At 36.8% G+C, this 19,348-nt stretch overlaps 1 protein-coding gene across 2 annotated transcripts; it reads left to right on the top strand.

Annotated features, from left to right (window-relative positions):
• Window positions 1-229: 229 nt before the first annotated feature.
• On the top strand, window positions 230-16,347 carry LOC145778621 (coiled-coil domain-containing protein 149-like). Of its 2 annotated transcripts, none has more exons than XM_082590148.1 (10): window positions 230-304; window positions 806-937; window positions 2,088-2,240; window positions 2,574-2,690; window positions 10,418-10,590; window positions 12,328-12,400; window positions 12,944-13,055; window positions 13,639-13,753; window positions 13,856-13,932; window positions 14,485-16,347. In XM_082590148.1, the coding sequence occupies exons 1-10, from the start codon at window positions 254-256 to the stop codon at window positions 15,048-15,050; spliced, it is 1,569 nt and encodes a 522-aa protein (XP_082446274.1). In that variant the 5' UTR covers window positions 230-253; the 3' UTR covers window positions 15,051-16,347. The 2 variants fall into 2 exon arrangements, with proteins under 2 accessions (XP_082446274.1, XP_082446275.1); XM_082590149.1 differs by having other exon boundaries at window positions 14,488-16,347.
• The last annotated feature ends 3,001 nt before the right edge of the window (window positions 16,348-19,348 follow it).

A 19,348-nucleotide genomic window follows, 5' to 3' on the forward strand; every position in this document is an offset into this window, starting at 1 on the left:
CTTCCAACCCTGTGCTTAATCTTGCTGTGACTTTGTTCACAAAGTCCTGTGCATATTCAATTAGCCGTAGGGTAGGGTAGACTACTCATCTTTCTAGCTGTTGTCATTACTGGGAGTATTTTTGTCTGCCGTATATCCAATAGTTTATGTTGTTCATGGCTTGAGAAGTTACTGCTTAGTTTATTTTCTATTCACACTAAAGATTGATGTTTTTGCGGTAACAGGGATAGCTGAATTGAATGTTGTCTCTGTTATGGCTTATCGTGAACGAAGTAATCCCGAATGGCAAGCATTGATTACAGAGGTTAGAAGTAGTTAATGAAATGTGATCATAAAATACACTGCAAAATTGTTAATTTGAAATAAACCACTTATATATTTGATTTTACACTTACCGTATATATATATATTACTAATTGGTTTTTGTATCCAGGTTTTCGCCTATTTATGAAATACTTAGATTAAGTGGATGGGAAGGCAAGCAAGCCAATCTTTGTTTCCCCCTTCTCTTTCAGGCATGCCTTTAGTTTAAGTGTCCTGCCAAAGACACAGCATTTTGCTCTTCAGTGGCGTCAAACAGGCAACTTTTTAAACGACTAGCCAGGGCTTTCACTACTTGGCTATGCAGCTGACAGTAATTAATTGATTTATACTATTAAGTAATTGATTACTATTAATAACATGCTACCGTACTTAACTCAAACTAAAAAAAAATTTTTAAAGATTTTTAAAGTTGCTTGTTGTTCCCATTTTAAGTGGTATCGTATATATATATATAATTATATATACTTTGTTATTTTTTCAGCACCAAATTTTGAAAAGAAAATTGCAAAGCAAGAGCGAAGCGTTGTTAATTATCTCAAAAGATTTGGACACAGCTCATAATGAACGAGATCAGTTCAAATTAATGGCCGAAAAGTTGCAAGAAAAGTGTCAGGTGAATAAACCACTTACTGGTGATGGTGCTTCCCACAGGCAATTTTTGCTTGGTTGATTTGCTAACATTTTTTTAAGTTTAATTACAACAAATCTTTATTGCTGCCCAAGGATTTTGTTAAGCAAAATTTTTTGTTTTGTTTACACTACAGTATAGCCTACAATACATATTGAGTAGGCGGAGCTGGTATACAAGTCCCCCCCCCCCCCCCCCCCTGGTAACTCATGACAAAGAGGAATTGACCAAAACATGTGTATTGAAGTGTGTGAACAGTAAAGCAAAGGTAAAGTAGTTTCACCCTATATGTCTGTCTTAGTCATGAGTTACCAAAGGGGGGGGGGGGGGGGGGGGACTTGTATACCAGCTTCGAGTAGGCTAGCCAGTCTTGTAAGTCTTTTATCTTCATATGGCTATTGCAAGACAAATTGAAGCAAAAGCGATATTAGAGATTTTGAGAGCAGGAATATGCTTTAAAATACTTTTCAGGCTGGCTTAAGTATCGGTGGGCCTCCAAGTCAGCCTGGATGACTGTTCAAATGGTGTTCTGTTGCTGTGAATAGCAGTGATCACTGATCAGTAATTTATGTGGCAAACTCAAGCATGTTTGGCAAACACGCATGCCAAACATGCAAACTATAAAATTTTAGGTTGTTAGCATAGAAATTGACAGCTTTGATGTGGACCATTGAAAGTGATAATAGTACTGGTATGTCGTCAATATTGCTTAAAATACAATTATGTAAATTTGTTAGCTGTGCCTAAAACTGACGAAGCTAGGATTACCAGTAATAATTTTTAGCTTTTAGTAACCATTGCTGTTTCTTTTTAATCAAAAGCAATAATCAAGTTCAATTATCCCAGTTTTCTGAGAAAGTTCCAAAATATTATTAGCATGCTGTATGTTTGATCCATTATTTTGTTAAGCAATCGTTTGGTTTGTCCTGATTCGAATTTATTTTAGTTTTGGTAATTTGGTAGGTATTAAATTGGTAATTTTGTAGGTCTTTAGGTACGGAAAGACTAATTTGAGCCTAACAAAGTTAGCTGACCATTGGTGTACAGTGGCAGTGTACAACTCAACTGTACTACTACATGTACAATATGCAAGCAGTTGAACTTTTGTATGCATTCAAAAGCGATTACTTTTTAGGCTTTTAAAAGGCAGCAAGTTGACTTCCCCATATCAGCGGATCAATCGAAGCTAATTCAAATGTTGAAGGATATTAGAAATCAAAAAGCAGCTTACCAGCGCCAAAATGAAGTTTTGCAACAAAGATTAACTGAAGCAAATGGAGATGTAAAGGTATAGGTCTAGCGTTCAAATATTGCATTTTTTAGATGTTTTTTATGTTAATTTTAACACAGTTAGTTGGTTGTGTAAAGTTTTGCAATGTGTTTAAAACATAGCGCAATTTTGTAAATCCATAGTTTGTTGACTTTCAAAATCATTTTTACATTAACAATGTAGGTATGTATTGGAAGAAATGTTACAATGAGCACTCATTTGTAACAAAAGATTGTATTTTTCTTTTAATTTGATTAATTGTTCTATTATATACTGTAGATGTACAATTGTACATGATCTATTTTGTCATGGTTTATGGATCTATTTTGAATTGAGTATTCTTCTTTTTAGTTACTGCGAGAAAAATTTGCCAGGCAGACTATTGGAGATGAAGGGATAGGCGCTAGACATTTCCCTCTGCATGAACGACAAAAACTTGTTACTCAACTAGAAGAATCCCAACAACAGGTATACTAGGTTGTGCAATTTTATGGTCTTCAAAATTCATCTGATATTTCTCCAGGGCTCATCCGATGTTTCTCCACTCTCCAGTGCTATGAAGTATGAAGTTGCTCATCCTTGTTTTGCATGTGCTTACGCCATCTCAAGATTTTCTAAAGTATGATGTCTAACCTTTGGCCATCACAATCCATAACCTGAATATACCACTATGTCATAAAGCAACGCACAATTTTCTTGGTTTAAGTCCCTTTCAAATATGTAAGTAGACTCTAGTTTCATAGACTGATCTACCACCCCTGTCCAGCAACAGCAAATTGATCAACTGCTCGGTAAGACACAATCTGGTTGTCATAAAGCAACGCACAATTTTCTTGGTTTAAGTCCCTTTCAAATATGTAAGTAGACTCTAGTTTCATAGACTGATCTACCACCCCTGTCCAGCAACAGCAAATTGATCAACTGCTCGGTAAGACACAATCTGGTTGTCATAAAGCAACGCACAATTTTCTTGGTTTAAGTCCCTTTCAAATATGTAAGTAGACTCTAGTTTCTTAGACTGATCTACCACCCCTGTCCAGCAACAGCAAATTGATCAACTGCTTGGTAAGACACAATCTGGTTTACAACATTACAAAAATTGACAGAAGACGAAGTCGCACTACTGTACTTACTACTTAACTGGGTAGTGAGGATAGTTTTTTGGCTTACAAAACAGGGGTCTTGTTCCTTGACATATTATGCAAGAGTCGCCTTTGATACTGCATGAGTGTATGGTAAAGTGGCCTCATCTTCAATGTATATACCTATCTTTTTCACAACAGATTTGTGATTGGACTTGCATACATGTTTATTGTTTCAATAAGATTTTTACACTTTTACACTTGTCATCGTGATTGGAAAACTTTATAAGCTGCCACGATTCCACTAAGATATCCCACAGACATGAGTCTTGGCCTCTTTAATATTTATGTCCATGATTTGCTATGTAAAAATTTGCAAGCATGTTGATAACCCATTTTGCACTTTTCCAAGACTGGCAATGTTTAAAAATGACGATAGCCAAAACACAATCACCTTGTCCAGATACCTTAATCAATAAAAACTGTCCTGGCGGCTTTCCTTCTCAACAAACCTACACAAAAGAGAGAGACGTGATCACCACCAAGCAAGTTCTGTCATTTTGCCAAAAACCCACTGTTTTGACATGACCTTGGATGTGTTACATTCTGGTGTCATTTTCCGTCATTGTGCAAGAAGCATCATTTTTTGTCTCCGCTCTCCATATTGAAGCGTCTGGCAGGTACAAGTCTTTGCGGTGGAGATGCTCACATCTTATGCACAGCAACCTTTGGCTCACACTGCTCTGGAATTAGTGAATATTACATAACCTTCCTGGCATTACAGTTCTCATATTTGTCTTGTTTATCGCCCAATGATGTGTATTGTGTATAGTGACTAGATCAGGGGTGGGCAGAGTTGTTCAAAGAAAGAGCCGCTTGCGGATAAATCATAAACACCAGCAAACTGCAAAATCAGTTGACACAAAATAACAGCAATAAAAACACAATGATTACACTGGTCAACACAATTTTTTTGGCAGACAAAGTTAGAGTGTTTTTGGGGTTTTTGAAGGGCGCTGATTCCGAATATGGCCTTAGTTTTCCCGAATTGGCTCTAGTTTAGGAGATATTGCATAGGGTCATATTGACCAAAATCCCATATTTGAGCCTTATGCGCTAGATCAAAAAAACAGTTAAACCATATTAGATATTTCAGAAATGCAATTTAATGGTCAATTGTGAACAATAAAGACAGTTTTAAGTTTAAATACAGCAACGTCACGAAATTTTTAGGAATATTAGATTTGTCATACTTGAAAACTTGATGTTACCGATGTCATATACAGTACACAAAATACACAATCATATACAGTAGTGTAAGTACATAAAACACTAAAAAATGTTGCATTAAATCAGTCAATCAACCTTGTATTATAAAATTTAGATAAAAGGAACCACATTATCTTTTTCATTGTAAATTGAAAACAATGGTATGAAATACAATAAGATTAAAACTATTAACTAATTTGCGCCGAAAAAATGTCTTTGTAAAATTTTCGCTTGTGAGAAACTTTTGGGCAGTTTCTCAACAGGTTCCAGCAATAGTCTGCCATCATGTGCTCATTCCATCTGCCCTGATATCTTTCTTCCATTGTCTTGGTGGAACCTTCCCCCTGCTCCTCATTGTAATCACCAAGATTGTCAGGAAATCAGTCAAGGTGGCTGAATAGGAAGTGAACTTTAATGCTCATGTTAGCTCCAAGTTTTCTAAATGCAGATAACATCTTTCGAACTAATTCTCTGTAATTAGGTGCTTTGTGATTCCCCAAGAAGTTTTGTACTACATCCTTGAAGGAGTTCCATGCAGTAAGTTCATTGCTGTTCATGTGACTGGTGAAACCGAATCTTTCATCAACATTCGAATCTGAGGTCCATCAAAGACTCCAGCTTTAAGCTTTTCATCAGAGAGTCCTGGAAACTGACTGCAAATGTACTTACTACTTGAAGCAATTCCCCTCCTTGTTTAATGCTTTGACGAACTGCTTTATTAACCATAATTTGATGTGCAGAGGAGGAAATACAATTCTATCCCTGAGAACTGAAGGTTCATTGATTACATTGGCTGTCACAACTTGAAGACTGGTGCGTTCTGGCCAGTTTTTCTTGCGCCAGTGCTGGGTTCTCGCCCTGCTGTCCCACAAACACAGAGAGCAAGGATACTTGGTACTGTATATCTACTTTGTTAACCAATTAGAAAATTGACCATTTTCATGTCAACTCAGATGAGCCACTTATGGATGGGTATTGTAGTCAAGCTTTTCAAAGACAAGTTTGATGACATCATATTCCTCTTTCATCTTTGGAGAATGTCCAATTGGTACAGGAACAAAATGTAGGAGGGAATGTAGGACTTTACAGTAATTTCTAAATTAGCTTTCGTTACTAATTATTATGTTATACGAAACAAAATTGATAAGATTTACGTCCTTCTTAGTGAGATGTTTAGGGGGTTAATACAGGTAAATACACTAATTTGGGCTAATCTAGGGGTATAGGTATTTTCTAAACTAGAGTCAATCTGGCAAAACCAATGTCATATTCGTAATCAGCGACCTTGAAAACCCCAGAAAACACTCTTAGATGTCCTGCCAAAAAAATTTTTTCTCATTTTGTTGACCAGTGTTATTTATCCATTTCAGTTTTGTACTTGACTCGCTAATCTCTGAAAATTTAGACGATAAGTTGTTAATGAAGGGTTGCACGATGTTTTGATTTTACAATGTTCATTACAGAGTGTTCCGGCGGGTCAATTGCCCTCTTGTTTAGAATTGAAATTGTGATGAAATCTTGTTCAGAATTGAAATTGTGATGAAAACTTGTTTAGAATTGAAATTGTGATGAAAATTTGTTGACATTGAATTTGCGTTGTTTCTGTGTTCTGCGTGACGTGGCTTGCCTGGTGGCAAAGAGATTTCACAACTGATTATCGCCTTTTGCTGCGTGCCGGGAGCCGTTGTTTCTGGACACAATTTTGCCTGCCTTTGTGTTGAGTTTCATTTCATTATCGAAAAAAGCAAGCTAGAGAAATGAATGTGTACCACGGATTTAAGTTGTCGTGTTAAAGCCAATGTAAGTTTATACAAAATCAAGTTTTTATCCCAACTCACTAACTCAATAAATAAATCAAGAAACAATTGCAATTATGATTGAGGCAGACCGAGGAGGGATTGTAGGTAGGCAGTGAGCACCTACTCTTGTAACCAAAAAGATTAAAGATTCACAACAGTAAGTCGTAGATTAAACAGAAATGAGTCGTGCACTGGTCTTTTTGAGTTCTGGATATTTATTCTCTGGAACCTGCAGACTTTTTCAAAAACTAATATTAATTAATTTTATTTGTCGCCGACATTTGTTGGCATGTCGGCGGGTTTTGTGACCGTTGAGTTGTATCCTAACTAGAGATTGAAAAAACTGATAGCGAATCATTCCCCATCCCAACATTGGTGTGTTCTACTACGAATTGTATACAATTCATCCGTTTGATAACTAAAAGGAAGTTAGGTAAAAGCACGGTACCGTATATTCATAAAGCACAGCTTGTGAAGTTGTGAATGAACCTCAAACCTGCAGACTGCTAAGTGCTAGGCAGCACAGCACGTAAAAATAAGTCATACCTAGCCTTATTCTTGGTTTCAAAATTTCATATACTGTAATCATGCTTATAGGCTCAATACTTTAATACTAATTTCTTCCTAAAACAGACTGAGTGCTCTGGTCAGGCCAAGTTGAAGTCATACTGTAACAGATTTGATTGATAAATTCTTATAAAAATGAATAAGTAAGTTCTGGTGCTACTTCCAAGCTTCAACTAATCGCTGCTTAGCGACTTTGCTAAACTTCCTATTGTTGCTGACTGAACGCAAAATGAGCCACGAGAAGCACAATGTTGCTTTTGCAACGTCACAATTCCATTGTTTAAACAATGGCTACAGTAAAGGAGAGACTCTTTTTTGATCTTTGTATCATTGCATTGGGCGCAAATTAGATTTTGAAGAAAGTATAAGTCACAAACTTTAATTTTAACCAACCGATTTTTGCACGCCTATCAATTTGGTGCCCATGGCTTGAGTCATGCCTGCCATAATATATTTACAAAGCATAATTACATATTTTTTGTAATATTGCGATTCAATACAAGAAGCACAAAATTTGTGTTGTCGAGTCGCAGTTGGACTAGATGCTTTCACTTCAGCAGGCTGCTTGTCAATTTTACCAGGTGTTGTATTGAGCCCTATCCTCTCTTTCACGCCAGTGTTTCCACTTTTAGGGAAATTTCCCTAAATTAGGCAAATTTGCTTCCCTATATTAGGGAAATTTGCAGTAAATTTTTGGCTGTAGGGAAATTTTTAAGGATTTGCTTTTTTTTAGGGAAATTTAAATTTTACAAAACGAAATCAGGAATTACCGCGGCTGCTGGCACCAGACTTGAAATTTTTTTTATAAATTAGAATTTGGATGGTGATTTTTGAAAAAAAAAAACTTTTGAAAAAAAAGCAAAACAATTTAAGTTTTTCAATTTTATTTTGAAACACTGGAATTTCGCAGGAAATTTTCTGGCCATGAGTAAGGAAAGATAAAAATTTAAATTGCCATGCTCTGATTCGCCATAGAATTTATCGAAGCTTGGGCTGCTTGCTGCCTGCTGCAAAGTGCCTTCAAAAATTCAAATTGTGTTTTAGGCAGCCCATATTTGAAAATGTGTTTGTTCAAGTATCACTTAATTATAGTATCAATGCAATTGCAATGATATTAAATGGCTTTACACAGTTCGAAATCCTAAAAAAGAAAGATTCATTGAATACTAATAAGAATTCGGATAGAACAACTGCAAAAAGAAGTATGACCAAAAGTTTAGAAAGGATTGGTTAAAAAAATGGCTGTGGTTATATTTACACTATATAGTGTAATAATAGCCTCAATAGTGTTGTCAGATAAGGAATTCTGCCCTAATTTGAGTGTCACAATCAATGTGCAAGGCCTCGTGATGGACTGCTTTGTGTCTTCAACGAGCGTGTTGTTTTGATTGTAAAATTCTGGTGCGATGTGTTATTATCGGTTATGACCTGAAGTAACCTTTGATCGCGAATCGTTGTTATGTAACGTAGTTCTGGGACATTCTGTTGTTTTCACAATTGCCAATATCGTTTGTCATGATGTCACAAGGATGTTTACCAATGGATCTCTGATTGCAAAATCATTATTATGCAATGTATTTTCTAGAATCATTTTTCCCTACGTGACAATCTACTGGCTTCGGCATGTTTACGATTTAATGCAACTTGACAGAACCATGAGTCCTATGATGTAACATTACGTAACCTTCTCGAAGTTACTAGACCGAACAAATCTTCTATAAATAGTGGTGCAATTTGTGTAATGAATTATTATGGGAGTTGTATTATGATGAGTTGATTATTATTATGAGTTGGTGATGAGAGATCATTGTTGTAGTAGTAGCAGCTGTTAATAGACGCAAAGATTATTGTTGATCGAGAGTTGAAGTATTGAATACGAGTAAAGCAAAGTTGATGCTAATATAATTTCTGATTGAAATTAGAATCGTATGAGAAGCTGTGAGTGGATCACGTTAGACTCGATCAAAAGCCTGCAAGCGTGGAATCTATTGCTGTTTACTGTTACTTTGATTAATTGCTGGAAGTGGTGAACCATTCGTTGGAGTCCTTCAAGCGTTTTCATATATATCATTTCACTAGTAGAACTATCCGTGAATTTAATTGACTGCTTTTCGGTTTAATCCATTAAACTACGTCATTGAACCTTTCCAAGTCTTTTTCCTGGTAAGAGATAGAAAGAAATCGTGACATTGAGAAACGTTTAAAGCTGTTGAAAACAAAAAACTTGTATTTTGGAAATTTTTTAGTCCTGGGAAGATCAAAACGCTAATCTTATTCCTAACTCTAACCCTTCCTAACAGTCCTAACTCTGGCAACACCTGATTGTGGAAAAATAGCCACTTCCTAAAAAATAGCCAGTTTTAGGACTGGTTAAAAAAAATGACTGCAATGGTAGCCTATTGGATGTCCTTTCTGTAAGATTTGTAATGCTGCGATTTCAAGTCATAAGACAACATTGCTTCACCATCAGAGTTGCAAAACTCATTTAGATAATTTGAAAATGGTTGAGAACCTAAAGAAAACAAATGCAAAGATCAATCTGGTTCCTAATATAAGTAAAAGTGCTCGCGTGGTGAAATAAAGATCTGTGCATTTATTGCTAAGCACAATCTTGCAATGTCACTCAGTGAAGATCTGTTACAACTTTCAAGAGACTTGTGTCCAAATGACTTATGCATAAAAAAAGCCTCATTGGGCAAACAGAAAGCAACAAACATCATTTGTCAAGTGCTGGAATTTTATAGGCTACCAGCCTACCACAAAAGAAACAGTTGAAAAACTTCGGAAAAAACATTTCTCCATTATCATTGATGAAACCACTGAGCACTGATCGTTCGACTATGACTCAGTCATTTAGCTAATCATTTCAATCAAAATTCTTTCAGTATAGGTCGTGTTTTAACTGGTTTAATGTCTTTGGAGGATGGAAAGGCACATAACCCACGGTACCTTTTTCTCTGCAAAACTGCAGTAGATGACTGTTTTTTTATGCTTTTTCCAATACATATTTGTTCGTTTATTTTAGGGAAATTTAAGCAAACTGTACACTAAAATTTAGGGAAATTGAAAATGGAAGCACTGCTTCCACCGCACTGATAATTGGAACTTTTGTTCACATAATTACAATTTGAAAGGTAAGTTGTAAAAAGTGTACATAAGCGGCGTCTGAGAAAACTATTGTTAGTCTTTCCAGAAAGCAAGCTCACATCTCATTCTCTTTGCATTGGGAACGACAACGTAGCGATAATACCGCTGGCTGTAGTTGAAATGCACTTTTGATTGTTCGAATTTCGTTATTGTAATTTCTGTGTATAAGGAAAGAATAATTTCTTGTATTTGTGGTACTTAAAAAATCATTTTTGTATTGTGAAAATAGATTATCGATTTTATTTCTATCTACTTACGTGCATGGTTTGTTGACGTTGTTTAAATGCTAACACATTGTTTCATAGCCGTAACTTTCACTTAATCATTTTAGTGTGAACATTGGAAAAAAGAATATGAGTCTCAATTAGAAGTTGCTAACGAAGCAATTGCCGACCGCGATGGAGCTAGGACGAAGGCAGATCGTTTGAATCAAGAACTTTCTTACGTTCTTTTAGGCGATAAGAAAAGAATTGTGGATATCGATGCGCTTTGCATGGAAAACAAGTGAGTTCAAAACCAGTTCTTAGTATTATCTTCAAAAATTATGCTTCAAAGCCAGCGTCGCTTTGTTATTAGAATTTAATATCATAAACTGATATAGTAGATCAGTGGTTCTCAACCTTTCGCCTTGGCGGACCTCGTTTCGGTGCCTTCGAAACGGTCGCAGATCCCTAAAAAATGAACTTTTGATATATTGCGTCTTCTAATGGAATCAAATGTTTCATAAGTTTCGATGCGACACACTTAGAAGAATTTACTGCGCTCGCGACGCACTAATGACATTGACGAAGTTCTTTATTGAGCTATATGTTGGCACACGAAAGTCAGTAATCTATATGCTGATTTAGTGTTTTTCTACAATTTTTTTGAAAAATTAATAAAATTTTGCGACCGTTACAAAGAATTTGTCCCTTTTTTCATTTGTAATCAATATTAATTGGTTATAATCACAGTCATGGCAAATCTTTGTGCGATGTCCTTTGAAATTGCAAACGACGCATCAGGGCGTTGCGACGTAGCCTACAGTTTGAGAATCAGTGTACGGTAATACACAAATAAAGAACAACCAATTTTTGAATTTTGTACTTTACCAATCATGCTGCAAACTTGGACACTTTCACGGCCCCCCGGTTGAGAACCGCTGTAGTAGATATAATTTTTCGCAGAAAAAATTTAGTTGAAATATGTATTTCAAAATTGAATTGATCTATTGCTTTATTTCGAAAATAGATAACACTGGTCTACAAAAAAAGAATTTTTTTCTGCTCCATGAACTTTGAAGACTGATTTAGAGTAATTTTGGGGTGCTGAATCCGAATCTGACCTCAGATTTATCCTATCACGTAAGGTTTGTGAAATATGATAACAACAAATTGTTACTTTCGTCAAAAGTGGAAGATTTGGCGTTGCGTTTACCACCAACATATGCAGTGCTGTAACGAAAGGTTAGTGTTAGACAGGCCAAAACAGCCTAAATATGGTTACTGAACAAGCATTGTCATAGGCTTGCTTAAATCTTTGTGGTTTCATGCAAAACATTGACCGGGGGAGTGGGTCAGTTACACTTATAGCCTCCCTTTTAGCTTGTTATTATTGCCTTGTTAATAATGTTGCTTAGAAAACAAATTGGTATCAAAATTGTAATTGGTAGGTGTATTTCAGCTACTTATGCACCACATGGCCTGGATTTCTGGATCTTGCACAATGTGTATGTGCAATAAACGCAACGTCGAATCTTCCACTTTTGACAAAAGTAACAATATGCTGTTATCATAGCTCACAAACCTGACGTGATAGCATAAATCCGAGGTCAGTTTCGGATTCAGCACTCCAAAATTACTCTAAATCAGTTTTCAAAGTTCATAGAGCAAAAATCGTGTAGACCAGTGTAATAGTTTTGTTACTTTCCGTGCGCCCTATTTGATGTATTGTACACATTGCAGCATACTGTTTCTGGTAGCCAAATTAAAAAAATTGGGGTCACAAAATTCAGTTTCGAAAAAGGCATTGTAAGAAATCATAAAGAAGGTACAGAATCTCCCTAAAATGGGTAACGCTTGAGCGGGGGGTGACTGGGGAGCGAGCGAGCCCCAGAAAATTTTGACAGTTTTATCCCAGAATATTGTAGTTTTTGTTTTTGAGCGGAGTCACATGACCACATGCCATTCTAGGTCCCCTACCGGTAGTTCCGTACTGACGGATTTACGCTAATTGCTCTTAAGTTCTATTAAAACTCTTTAGGTATTTACAAGAACGGATCACACAATGCCAAGCTGAGAAAAACACTCTACATGCTCAAATAAAAAAGTTGAAGGTTGGTTGTGCCATAAAATGATTTTTAATCATTTGTTTGTGTTTTGCTTATTGCATGCACAAGCTAATGTTGGTTGGTAGCTCCTTTAATTTTTTTCATGCTGAGAAAAAAAACCGACACTGCTTTCAGAGAACCTGAAAGAAATTTTCAAACGTTTGGAAAGGTTGAACATTTTTACTTTTTTTTTTAAACGATTAGCCGTCAATGAGTTGCTTATTTTATATGTACATTGAATAGTTTCCGTCATGAATCTGCGTATCAATAGGTCAACCCACAATCGTTAGGCTCCCAATCATCAAACCACAAACGTGGGAATCGAACTTTCAACTTGATGGAAATTGTCTTTATATTTAAACTTTCCTGTGCGTATGGTTGAGTAGCGCACTTAAAGGGCAGTACTCCACTCGTTGGTACCTTGTGAATGGCATAAATGTATTGTAATTCAATGACTAACAGAAACTTCACCCTATTAATCTCGATGACGAGGCCTACGTCAGCGGTCAGCGGTTCACTAATACATTTTTTACTACTTCATTTGTTTAGGGTTTATTGACCTCAAAAAAGAGCAGTCAAAGAGAACTGCCAAAAGTAGGTGCGTTACAATCATCCGGTGGGGTCATTTCGCCAAAGCAGATCAAAGAGCTGCTTGCTAGAGGTAGGTTTGTCAGTTTGCTTTTTGACAGTTTGATGCAAAAATTACATGTATTTGGTTTTAACTTTTTAATTTTTTTTATGTAGTGTAACCATAGTTAGCCAGCAAAATGTCACTTTGCATCGTTTCTAGCTGCGGTGACGTCGAAATGATGTAAAAATGACACCATCTGTTGGCTGAGTATGTGCTTCTAAATCGATTAATTATCGCACGCTTAACATGGCTTATTTCACGCAGTGTATATTTTTGAGTTAATGCACTCCCTGTTCCTGTGTTGCATTTTTCAGGACGGCCACGCTTGGCTTACGTTTAATAGCTACAGCCAATGAACTTAAACTCTTTAAATAAGTTAGAGTGCTGTACATAAAAATTCTTGCGGTACATTTGACACTTTACTACATCAGCACTTGCGTATTTAACATTCCGATAGTTTTTGTTTGGAGTATAGCATCTAACCCTGACGACACCGTACTTACACGTTGTCATGACTTCGCTTTGATAAAATTCCCTACAAATTGTCCTCTTATGCACTTTAATCAACAGAATCATCGTATTCTAGTATGCAATAATTGTTTTGCAACTTCAGGGATAAATCGTAACTCCCCAGAGCAAGTCGCCGATCTTCAATCAATCGTGGCCGCTTCCTTGGAGACGCTCGCTGACAAGAACCTTGCGATTCATCATTTACGGAACACCAATAAGTGAGCAGCGCTCTCTATTTTGCCATGTGACTCATCGAAGTAAGATATTCCTTAATCAAGAAACTTCTCTTTTCGCTTATGTGATAAACTTATTTTGTTTAGGATTTTAGGCAAACGAGTATCGGATTTAGAAAGGAAACTGAAAACTTATGAAACCGGAGGCCTGTGGAATATGCCTGGTGAGTGTATTGTTCCCCAGCAATCAAACTCATTTCAGTGCTTTGTGCAAAGCCTATTATTTTTACTCCCACTTTCATAAACCTGTTTTGAGGTTTGGGAGCTGCAACAGAATGAGTAATCTTCGCAGTGACTCATAATTATGGCAGAACAACCGAAACACGGAGCTCAATCTTAGTGCCGAAGGACGTTATTCAATGGTACTTGGCTATCACGAATGCTCGTTAATATTCTGTTCAATTGACACTAGCCGTGGTTAGTACTCAGTGTACTTTTACAGTGAGCTATCAAAATTCAAAAGTTTAGAGCAAAAATATTTGACAACCCAAGTCCGTGATTATTATTTCATATTAGAACTTGCAGTTTATTTAATATTTAAGCCTTCTTGTTTAGTTCTTTTGACCCCTATCTTTTCCCACACCATTTGTTTCGCCTTCTGTACATTAGGCCTTATGCACACAGTGATGAATCACTTGACTGGGGTATACTGCGTCACGTAACATGCCAATCTGCAGCGAATACAAAATGCTGTTTCAACTTGAGATTTTTGTCAGTAGGAAACGGCTCTCCTGATTCGCAATACTCCTTCGAAGATCTGCTCCGTGATTGCAATGATGATGGGGACGTATTAGAGATTGCTGAGATAAACAAAAACTCTTGTCGCATCCTTGAAGAATCCAACTCCACTAACACTCCAGAAGAAGGCGATCTGAACAACGCGGAAGGTGTGCCGGATAACAATATCATACAACATCACATCTCCATGGAAGCTCAAGTTCTCCAACTTTCGGATCAGGAAAAACATCATCCACCATCTCGCGACAAACTGGTCTCTGCATCTTCTGGACATTCCACTGAATGCAGTGAAACTGAAGAAGCAGAAAAAATCTCCTCGTTTGATGAAGAATTCAAGTCGGCCCAAAATGGCAATGACTGGCCGGAGCTCTTACCCTTAGATGAAGCGATTCTATTGGAAGATTGTGGCAAGGCTGAAGTGGTGCGGGTCCCACGAAATAGTTCATCCGTTGGCGACTGTGCCAATGCTGATCTACATAGCAACAGCCAAACGAACAAGGAAAATTACGGGGACAATTTATCTTTTAACGTCAATCAAGCGTAATAATCACACTCGTACGTGTTTGTGATGACTGACACGTGAATGCGATTACTTCAGCTTTAATCTATTGCTTTTAAACAATTTTATCATTTCTTTTAAAAGTTTCCCACACCAGTTCTATTCCCCCACAAACTGCCATCCATCTTTCTCTCTTGTCTTCAAATTTGTACAAAAGTAGAGATTTATTTGTTGAAGAAGTGAAGCCAGTTGTGGTTTATGTTTAAACTCTGCAATGTTTGTGTTGACGATACAATGCAAAAATAACGTAGTCTTTGTCAAGCGGTGCTGCTATGTGCAATATTACCTGTTCGTTTACTTATGTTGTTGGTTCTATTTGGTGTATTTAATAGTGCCGGTTGTGTGCAATTTTAACCGTGTTTTCTTCATCAGTCACATACGTTTCTATTTGTGCAAAAAAATTATTGATGTTTTGAAACTATATTGTTGGAGCATTTTGATTTTGTCTCTTGTGAAGGGTAACGAGTCTTATTGAAAACATGTATTAAGCAAAACTACACGCTGTAGCAACTAGTTTTGAAGAATCTATTTCTTGCTATGTTGTATTTTAGCATGTTTTCTAATCGCTTTGTATGAGCGTTTGCCCAAACCAGATAGGTACCGTATTGTATTTTCACCAATTTCCTGTTATTTACTTAAGAAGCAGTTGTTGCGTCAAACCCTTGCTGAATTGTCACACAAAACCCTTTTCTACTGTCAAACTTAAACGTTGTTAGTAGCATAGCCTGTATTCGTATCGTAGCATGTAAATGTGTAGCGCATGTTCTGTCACGTTTTGTTGCTGAATGAAATCTTGCGTTCGATGATCCACAAACTGTTTGCGTTGTCTTAATCTTAAATACCCGTCTGCATTACTATTGTCCTAAGCTCTAGGTTAAACCAGTCATCATGGAAGGGGTTATGCCCAATGGGCTACAAGTAACCGAGAAACACGGGTGGCAAGTAAAACATTGACAAGCGGAGGACATTTCTCACAGCGACTTCTAAATTATCATTCGAAGCATTATTCGCTTCCAGTCGGCTTCTGTCTATGAATATTTACTTGTGGTATGTATGTTAGGGTGTTTCATTTTTTCACCATTTTTGAAATTCAAAATGCCTGGGGTCGCATCTGGTGGTATTTGGAGAAAAAAGTTTACACCCCAAATTTTTTTTCAATTATGACGTCATATTGAGGTGGTCCACAAGGTTTGAAATTTTTGGGCCTCAAAATCTCGAAATTTGGCCGTATCTCCGGAACCACTCATCATAGATCGACAAAATTAGTATCAAAATGCGCAGAAGGGTCAGTTTCCCATACCTGATGTAGAGAATATTAAGGTCTATCTGCTTCAGAAAAAAAGTTATTTCAAAAAATCTGATTTTTGGTCTATTTTCTCCTGATGAACAGAAATCAGGTGATCAAGATGAAAGTTTTTCTGTATTTTTCCACTCTTGGAAGCTGTTATTGCGTAATAATAGTTGGTGTTCAGGTTTCAGTACTGAGCTTGTCTAGTCTTGCTATCTGGTTAAGCAAAGCCCCATCTTGCATTGCTCCGGGACTCTTCTTGGCGCCGTCCACAAAAGAAATGACATGGGAAAGATATATTTCGTTTATGTGGAACATGCATTAAAGGGTATAAATATCATGACCAACTTCATCATTAAACTAATTGACCAGTCAAGTATTGACTCCGGACTTTTTTCCTGTGTTGAGAGCAGTCGTATCAACCATGACTGAATATACTTGGGATAGGTGAACTCTGCAAGCCTCCTGGATGATGGTGCCAAAAATCAGTTCTGCAGTGACCGACACACTTTTGGGAAAAGATTTAACAGCAAGCACACTTTCGTGCTTCATGCCATTATCATTAACAACTTGGCCCAAGAAAACGCATCGATCTATTTTATGACAACGCGCCCATCATAACATAATTGCATGGAAGCTGAGTTGAGAAGGTTCTCACTCGTTTTTTGTTGTTGGCGGTATACTGTCGAAGGTGATGCAGCATTGCAGCTACTTGATCTTTTCCAAGAACCGACCTCATAAGATCTGACTGCTAGCGTACCGAAGTCATCCTACGATTAGCAAGTACACAACTTCTATCATTTATGGAAAAAGAATGTACTTTCTTGTACACTTTTCCCCAAACAGCTGGTTTCAGAGGCTCGTATTCCTTATCATCTTCCCAATTCATATCACCATCAGAGTCACTTTCGCTACTGTGTAGACATCTAACTACTCCCTTTCTTTTTCTCTGTTTCAAACATAGTAGTGCCGATGCTTTGGCAGATTGTATGCCAGAAGTGCTAGGTTTCTCTGTTTGCTAAGCACTGGAAGACCAGCTTTGTTCCATATGCCAACTACATCTTTCAGCAGTTCGTCTTTCAAATCTTTAAAATGGGGTATTTTCATCAATAACTTAGGATTAGTTTCGGCTACTTTCTTCCTCAAGTAAAAATAGTGACTGACTATATCTGAATTAAGGGGAAGCACAATTCTCTCCAATTCCTTGAAGTTTTGCATCGACTTACTAATACCTGACTTTAATGCAATAATGGCACTTGATCTAAAGCAGGTGAGCAGCATACCTCTTCCTCAACGGTTACATCAATATTATAATAGTAATACCTTCAAATTACCATTTCATCTCTTGCAAAACGAACAAGGACTATTATTACGCAATAGCAGTTTCCAAGAGTAGAAAAATACAGAAAAACGTCTTATCTTGATCACCTGATTTCTGTTCATCAGGAGAAAATAGACCAAAAATCAGATTTTTTGAAATAACTTTTTTTCTGAAGCAGATAGACCTTAATATTCTCTACATCAAGTATAGGAAACCGACCCTTCTGCGCATTTTGACACTAATTTTGTCGATCTATGATGAGTGGTTCCGGAGATACGGCCAAATTTCGAGATTTTGAGGCCCAAAAATTTTAAACCTCGTGGACCACCTCAATATGACGTCATAATTGAAAAAAAATTGGGGTGTAAACTTTTTACCCCAAATACCACCAGATGGGACCCCAGGCATTTTGAATTTCAAAAATGGTGAAAAAATGAAACACCCTAATGTATGTGTTACAAACATGCACGATCTCTTTTATGGATAACTGGTCATTTTGTTTGTATTGTGGTCAGGGCAGAAATAGATGTTATTCAGAATAAAGTTTGTATCTTTGTTATTGCTAATAGTTAGCTACACCACGATAAGTTATGTATGGTGAATTTTTTTTTCCTTTTTCGGTACACATGTGAAATATCTTGTAAATTTTGTGAATAGTTTTAAAAATGGTACTGAATCTAATTACCGTTTGGCACTGTGGAATGGATTCGGTTGCGCCTCTATACGGCTGCATTGACACTTTCTGCTTTGTAAAGCGCTGAGTAGCAACGCTTTCTGCGATGGATACATTACAGCGCTATGTAAAAACAAGCATTATTATTATTAAAGCATAAAATTTAAGTGGTTTTAATCTAGTAGGCGACCACTTAATGGCTTGTCCTGGTTTCAAAGCAAACTTTGCAGATCATTTATATCAGGTGTGAAAAACTTTTACTATCTTGGACCACACGAATTATGAAATACTGTATAGCAAAAGTATCGATTGTAAATGCTGTAACTTATAGAAAGTGCGGTAAAAATAGCCTCGTCGTATTAGGGTTACACAATTTTTTTTATAACAAGACATGTTCTCGTGTTTTTTACTTCAGCGAAGTCACTCAAGGTAGGTATACTGGTATAGGTTTAATAGTCTTGTGTCGGTCTACTTCTTGTCTAACTAAAAATGGCGTTTCTGTTGAAAATTTGAAGAAATTTATCCATCCTTCTGAGAATAGGTACGGTAGTTTTGCTTAGGCCGTGTGAGCACCATCTTGCCCCCCCCCCGAATTCGCTAATGGGCCCCTATGTTTAGTGGTGGCTCTTAAAAATAGGACAAGAAAGCGTTAGATAATGGCCGCAAACTTTTTCAATATAGGAAAAAAATTCACAATCATTTTATTAAAGAGTGAAGAATTCTAAGATTTTTTATAAAAAAAATAGCAGCCTAAATATGCCGACAATGCAGTAGCGGATTTGAAAAAGAGTTGGAGAAGGGCCAGAGTTTTAATAAAGCAAATTTATGAGATGAATAAAAATGCAAAAATTAATGTCCAAAAAGTGAAATTGTGTGGGGGACTTGCCCCTCGGAAATTTTGACTAAATTTGTTTTGGTCACTTTTTAGAAATTTTTGGCGCAGTTATGCTTTTTTGAAATACACACTTTGTATAAGTTTAATCATAGCTGGAGCCAAAGGT

Source organism: Aplidium turbinatum, chromosome 10 (genome assembly GCF_918807975.1).
Source record: "Aplidium turbinatum chromosome 10, kaAplTurb1.1, whole genome shotgun sequence".
In the NCBI taxonomy this organism is placed as follows: Eukaryota; Metazoa; Chordata; class Ascidiacea; order Aplousobranchia; family Polyclinidae; genus Aplidium; species Aplidium turbinatum.

Excerpts from the sequence above, each read along its gene's own strand:
- LOC145778621 (XM_082590148.1), top strand. The coding sequence starts at position 254 with ATGGCTTATCGTGAACGAAGTAATCCCGAATGGCAAGCATTGATTACA. Across the intron at positions 938-2,087 it reads AGTTGCAAGAAAAGTGTCAG|GCTTTTAAAAGGCAGCAAGT; the intron begins GTGAATAAACCA and ends ATTACTTTTTAG. Across the intron at positions 13,933-14,484 it reads AGGCCTGTGGAATATGCCTG|TAGGAAACGGCTCTCCTGAT; the intron begins GTGAGTGTATTG and ends GATTTTTGTCAG.